Source organism: Telmatherina bonti (genome assembly GCF_933228915.1).
Source record: "Telmatherina bonti genome assembly, chromosome: 8".
Taxonomy (NCBI): domain Eukaryota; kingdom Metazoa; phylum Chordata; class Actinopteri; order Atheriniformes; family Telmatherinidae; genus Telmatherina; species Telmatherina bonti.
The window spans coordinates 19,285,183-19,290,991 of record NC_136626.1 but is presented as its reverse complement, the minus strand read 5'-3'; the positions used below and the strand labels follow the sequence as shown (position 1 = coordinate 19,290,991).

Genomic DNA, 5,809 nt, shown 5'->3' with positions numbered 1-5,809 from the left:
AGCAGGTGTGCCCCAACGTCAGGTCTTCCAATGCTCAGTAAAACTGTTTGAAAGCAAAGAACCACATGTCAAATTGCACATGTCTCTGTTTGTGTTGTAGTAAAGTTCATGATGATGCAATGAAAATGACTCAAAAGTATAGCTTTTTAGGAAGGATGTCCAGCTTCATTTTTGCAAAGCTACATCTAAATGAGCCACAAGACTTCTAAAATAATCTCTTTTGTATATATTTGACCAAAGTGGAGATGTTTGGTTATAACATACAGCACTTTATTTGATGGAAAGCAAACAAAGCATATCAGCACAAGCATGCTAACTTTCAAGCACGGTGGTGATGGTATGGTTATTTTGCCTTTTTTTTTTTTTTTTTTTTTTGCAGCTGTGGACACTTTAGTCATTGACTCAACCACAAATTCATCCTTATCAAAGACTTCTCGTGTGGAATGTGAGGCCATGTGTCTGACAACTCAAGCTTCACCTGCATTGTGTTAAAGCACAGACCTCTATTTCATTTTAAATGCTACAGTGGAAGAACTGTGCATAAAGGATCAGCTGCAGACCTCCAATGGAAGCAATGTTGCAAAGCAGAGGACAGAAATCCCTCCACAACCTTGAGAGACAATTAACATCATACAGAATTATGTTATTCCAAGTTATTGTTGTTGATTGTTTTACAAGTTATCAAATCATAAGGTGTACTTACTTGTACGTGCATTTTTGCTTCGTTCATATTAAATAATTATTGTTTTGTACTTTAGTCTACTGTTTTATGACCTTATAACAACCTGATATTTTCTCAAAACATGGAGCTGAAACTGGGGTGTGCTTTTTCTTTTATCATAACCATTTATCATTCTGCTACTGTTCAGAAAAGTGCCATCCTTTGTTTGTCAGCAGTAAACTCTCTCTAAATCAAAGGTGATCAAAGGTTTTTTTCCCCCCTATAGATAGCCTAGAAAGCTGTGATTCAGCCTGTTTAACACATCTTTTCTGTCATATGTTGGTTATACATTGCAACTGGTTACACTCCAGGGACCGATGGAGGCCAGGTGCACACGATAAGCCGTTCAATTAGCAGAGAACAGGGAGGGACAGACAGAGCCAAGGCTCCGTGACTCAGTTCACCGCCGGAGACCTCTTGCAACATGAGCGTGAGAAAGTCATTCAGGCGGAAAGTGTTTCAAAACCTGCACTCTGTTTTCCGACCATCAAAACGTTTGTTGTGGAGCTCTGTCAGTGCCATTGTGCGAGAGAAAATGACTCAGGTGCGCAGCTGACAACAATGGGTCATGTTAGAGATGTGTTGTTGCATGAGGGATGTGTGGATTAAAGGTGGTTTAGGCGCATGTATAGACCAGCTTCTCTCCTGCCAAAAGCGAAGTTTGCAGTTACACACAAGACGCGCGCGCGTGTGTGTGTGTGTGTGTGTGTGTGTGTGTTCATAGACGTTTCCATAGCAGTTATTCACCTGGTTGTTTATTTACTGGATTAGAACCAATTTTGACTTAATTTCTTCATATTGCACCTGCAATTAAAACGTAATCACTTCACTGGTGTACGCTAACATTGTTCCAAGGCACAAAAAGCTCGCACATTAGTGCTGCTGCATCGTCTGTGTTTGCTTTAGTTTGTAATTATCGCTGTAGTCTGAAGTGCAGGTTTGGAAACAACCAAAAATCTTTGAGCGTCATTCTTGCTTATTCGGGAATCTGAAGCCAAACGCTCTGTGTTGCCTTTCAGATCCGCGATCTTGCGGACAGCCGCTGGCGACGCCCCGCAGATCCAGGCGGCAAGCCGGCGAGAGGAGCGCCTTCCCCTGGTCGCCTGCGCGCCACGTGTCGCGGTCTCTGCAGCAGCTGGAGGTGTGTGAGCAACACAGAAGAGAGCCACGCACTCTGCTCAGTAGCTTACGCTCCAGAAACTATTCAGCTCGTTTTAGGATATTTAAACATGAGCCTTTCCTGTTTTTATTTAGGTTTTCACTCTTTGTGATTCCACTTCTCTCTCCCTATCTGCATAATCGAACGTCATTACGTTATGCTTTATGCATTTGGTGGGGAAATATGTTCATTTATGTTTCTTGTAAACAGTTATAAGTACCCTTTTCCACTTTTAAAGCTGATTATTACAGACTATCAATAGCCACATGACTCCTAAACTCAGGTTTAGAAACTTCCGTTTGTGCCTCCAGTTTTCCGAGCTGAAGAATGTGGCTGCGCCTTCTCAGTAAAACCTCCAAGAAGCAGTCATGTCATTATTTCACTCTTTGTGTCCATCTGCTTTTACGTCAGCAATAAAGATAAGGAAATGAAATTATGATCTGATGTCTACAAAAAAAACAAAACCTTGAACACTGTGGGGCAGCCACAGGCGGGAAAGAGAAGGAAAAGGAGGAGGAGGAGGCATCGGTGTGATCGTGTGAGCTCTCCAGGCTCAGAAATATCTCTGCTCTGGCTCGCATTCCGATAAGGGAGCCCGATCCAGCTCTCTTTGTAGGCGTGGTTTTCCCAGGCTTTTAAAACAGCAGCTGCTATTTACCTTCCCCTCTAATGTAAACCACCACCACCGCCGCCACATACCCTCCCCATCGCAACACTCACCCCCCTCCCTCCCTGGCCCGGCGGCCCCCCGGCGGCCAAACCTCCAACCACCGCGCTCATAAAACATCCTGGCACGTGCTTCACATTCACAACACCGACAGATGATTAAGTGGCAAATTTTGTACCACAGAGTTAGGAGCCGAACTGTAATGTGGAAATGGAGTGTGTGCGTTTCAGTTTTTCTTCTCCCCTCTCGGGGTCAGCCAAATTACTCTTTAGGAAGTCACGGCTGTGTTTTCATGTGCTGCGTGCCTGCGTGGGGACTGGAGTTCATCCTGTCATGTGGTCCGCGTGTGTGGTTCTCAGCTTGTCATGAGTTGTCATCTTAAGATGTTTCCTTTACCAATTTGATTTGAACAGTGACTTAAGTTGGGACGAAAAAGAAAACAAACCTGGTAATTGGTGCGCCTTGGTGCCACATGACCGAAACTCTTCTCACCGAGGTCCCAGAAACTTTGTCAGACAGTTTCCCAACTTTGTCTTTGTAAGAAGTTTATAGAAACGTTCAAAACACCTGCTTCAGTGTATGTTGACATAAGTTCTCATACAGTTAACTTCTATTTATATGTCTTAATCAGGCTCAGAAATCTTATTTTTTATTTATGTATATTTTTTTATTTAAGTTTTACTAAGTCAATGAAATCACATTTTACTTCTTTATCTTTTTTATCTCATGTCTGGCTGATATGAAGCCAGTCTGCCTGCTTCTGGCCGAGGTGCCCCGTCAGCGGATCCACTGTTAATATGTAAACGCTACGATGATTGAAGACTGAAGGCAGTTTACCCGGTTGTGCCCTGAACCCGGGCCGCGCGCCATTGGCCGCCAGCTTCAGCGGCCAAACAACCAATGGGAGGGCGCCGACCACGAGCCGTCCTCCCTCGGGCCGCGTGTCCCTCGCCCTGATTGGTGGAAAGTTACTGTGGGAAAGAAAGTTTGGGAAGTTTCACACGAGCCGTTCGCGTGCAGTGCGAGATATAAATACAAGCCACACGCGGAGAGTCCAACAGAGAGACTGCATCCGCTGCTGGTAGCTACCGCTGCTGCGCGTCGCTGGACGGATTCTAACTTCACACGCATCTCAGGATTCTTTTTCTTCTTTTTTTTTTACCCCGAGGGAAAAAGGGGGTCTTTTGAATATTACTAGTTGCAAATATTCATATCCCTTTCCCTTCATTAGTGGATCGTACTTGTTGTGATTTTGTGGGATATTTCTACTAAAACAACAACAAAAAAAGATGCCTGCCGATATGATGGAAAAAACCTCATCCTCTCCTGTTGCTGCCACTCCGGCAAGCATGAACACAACTCCTGATAAGCCCAAGACAGCCTCCGAGCACAGAAAGGTTGGTATTCTCTAATATATATATATATATATATATATATATATATATATATATATATATATATATATATATATATATATATATATATTTTCTGTCATGTTTTTATAAGCCTCAATTATTTCACTTTGGTTTCCGCTTCTCCTTGGAGAAAGCAAGGATTTTTTTTTTTTTTAACTTCAACACTAATCAAACTTGCCATTTTTGTTTTCACTTTTAGTCATCAAAGCCAATTATGGAAAAGAGGAGAAGAGCCAGAATCAATGAGAGTTTGGGTCAGCTGAAAACTCTCATCCTGGATGCTCTCAAAAAAGATGTAAGCCCTCGGTTGTCATCCTGGTTATTAATAAGTTCTAAAAACTACGATGTCAAGCAAGAAAATAGGCGCGTAATGCTAATTTGGTGCGTTTTCCGTCCCTTTAGAGCTCCAGACACTCAAAGCTGGAGAAGGCAGACATCCTGGAGATGACGGTGAAGCATCTCCGGAACCTCCAGAGGGCTCAAATGACTGGTAAGTCAACTCCCCCCACATGGATATATATCTGATTTCAGTCATATTCCGGACTATAAAACTCCGCTTCCAGACTCTCCTTCATATCTCTAGACAACAGACACGGTATCCATTTGTGTCCTGACATTGAATATACGTCTGTTTCTCTTCAGCTGCCCTGAACACCGATCCCACAGTCCTGGGAAAATACCGAGCTGGATTCAGCGAATGCATGAATGAAGTCACTCGATTTCTATCTACCTGCGAGGGTGTCAACACCGAAGTCAGGACGCGTCTGCTTGGCCACTTGGCCAACTGCATGACTCAGATCAACGCCATGAACTATCCCAGCCAGCATCAGCACCAGCATCAACTGCCTTCCACCGCCGGGCCAACACACCCCTCCTTCGGTCAGTCGATGGTGCAGATCCCCAGCACATCCCCGCAGGTCCTGCCTATGAATCCGGTGTCCTGTAAAGGGGGGTCCTCTCCGGCCACCTTACCCTCTGACGCCACCAAAGTGTACGGTGGTTTTCAGATCGTGCCTGCCACAGACGGACAGTTTGCTTTTCTCATACCTAATGCCGCCTTTGCGCCAAACGGCCCCGTCATCCCTGTGTACGCCAACAACGTCAGCACGCCGGTGCCTGTACCGGCTGCGGTTTCCCCCGGAGCCCCATCAGGCAACACAGATTCCGTATGGCGACCGTGGTGAGACGTGGGAAAGGACCGCAAAGAAAGACTGAAATTACACTTATTAGTTCACTCTTTTGTCAATGATAGGAAGTTATTTCGATATGTTTGGTTTTTTTTTTTTTCTTGTAAAATGAAGAGAATGCACTATATTTGTACAGCTAACAAGGGAGTATAAGTTCATATTGAAATGGGATTTGTATTGTGGAAGTCAGTTCACTGCATTTTTATATATATTTGAGTTGTCCTTTTTTTTTTTTTTTTTTTTTTTTTTTTTTTTACTGTGTGACGCCAAAGATATGTTCAACGCTCTTAATTGTTCTTCGTTTTGGAAGACGAATAAATTTGTAAAGATGTTAAAAGCAAGTTTTTATTCCTGCTTTTCTTTCTTGGACACCTGATAAGTTTTTCAATGCATACGATCTACAATTCCCACTATGTCCATAAAACGTTCACATTAGGAACTTATGCAAGTTTCTGTAGAAGTTTCTGTGCATCGAGGCAAACTTGAGTTTGCCACCAGGCTGTGCGTAAAGTTTTCCCCATTTTGACTTCACGAGTAAAATGGAAAAAGTTTTGAAACAGTCGTTTTAACCATGGTTGTTCAAAAGAAAAATTCAAATCTCAAACCACTTGGCCTGCAGTGTCAACAATAACATTATATTGCACGTCACTAATCAGAACC

General features: G+C 43.4%; 1 protein-coding gene across 1 annotated transcript; it reads left to right on the top strand.

The window, feature by feature from the left end:
- Positions 1 to 3,633: 3,633 nt before the first annotated feature.
- Positions 3,634 to 5,366, top strand: her6 (hairy-related 6). The gene is made up of 4 exons (XM_079245143.1): positions 3,634 to 3,944; positions 4,162 to 4,257; positions 4,365 to 4,452; positions 4,605 to 5,366. Exons 1-4 carry the CDS (start codon positions 3,837 to 3,839, stop codon positions 5,144 to 5,146), a joined length of 834 nt encoding a protein of 277 aa, XP_079101269.1. The 5' UTR covers positions 3,634 to 3,836; the 3' UTR covers positions 5,147 to 5,366.
- The last annotated feature ends 443 nt before the right edge of the window (positions 5,367 to 5,809 follow it).

Excerpts from the sequence above, each read along its gene's own strand:
- her6 (XM_079245143.1), top strand. The coding sequence starts at position 3,837 with ATGCCTGCCGATATGATGGAAAAAACCTCATCCTCTCCTGTTGCTGCC. Across the intron at positions 4,258-4,364 it reads TGGATGCTCTCAAAAAAGAT|AGCTCCAGACACTCAAAGCT; the intron begins GTAAGCCCTCGG and ends CCGTCCCTTTAG. Across the intron at positions 4,453-4,604 it reads CCAGAGGGCTCAAATGACTG|CTGCCCTGAACACCGATCCC; the intron begins GTAAGTCAACTC and ends GTTTCTCTTCAG.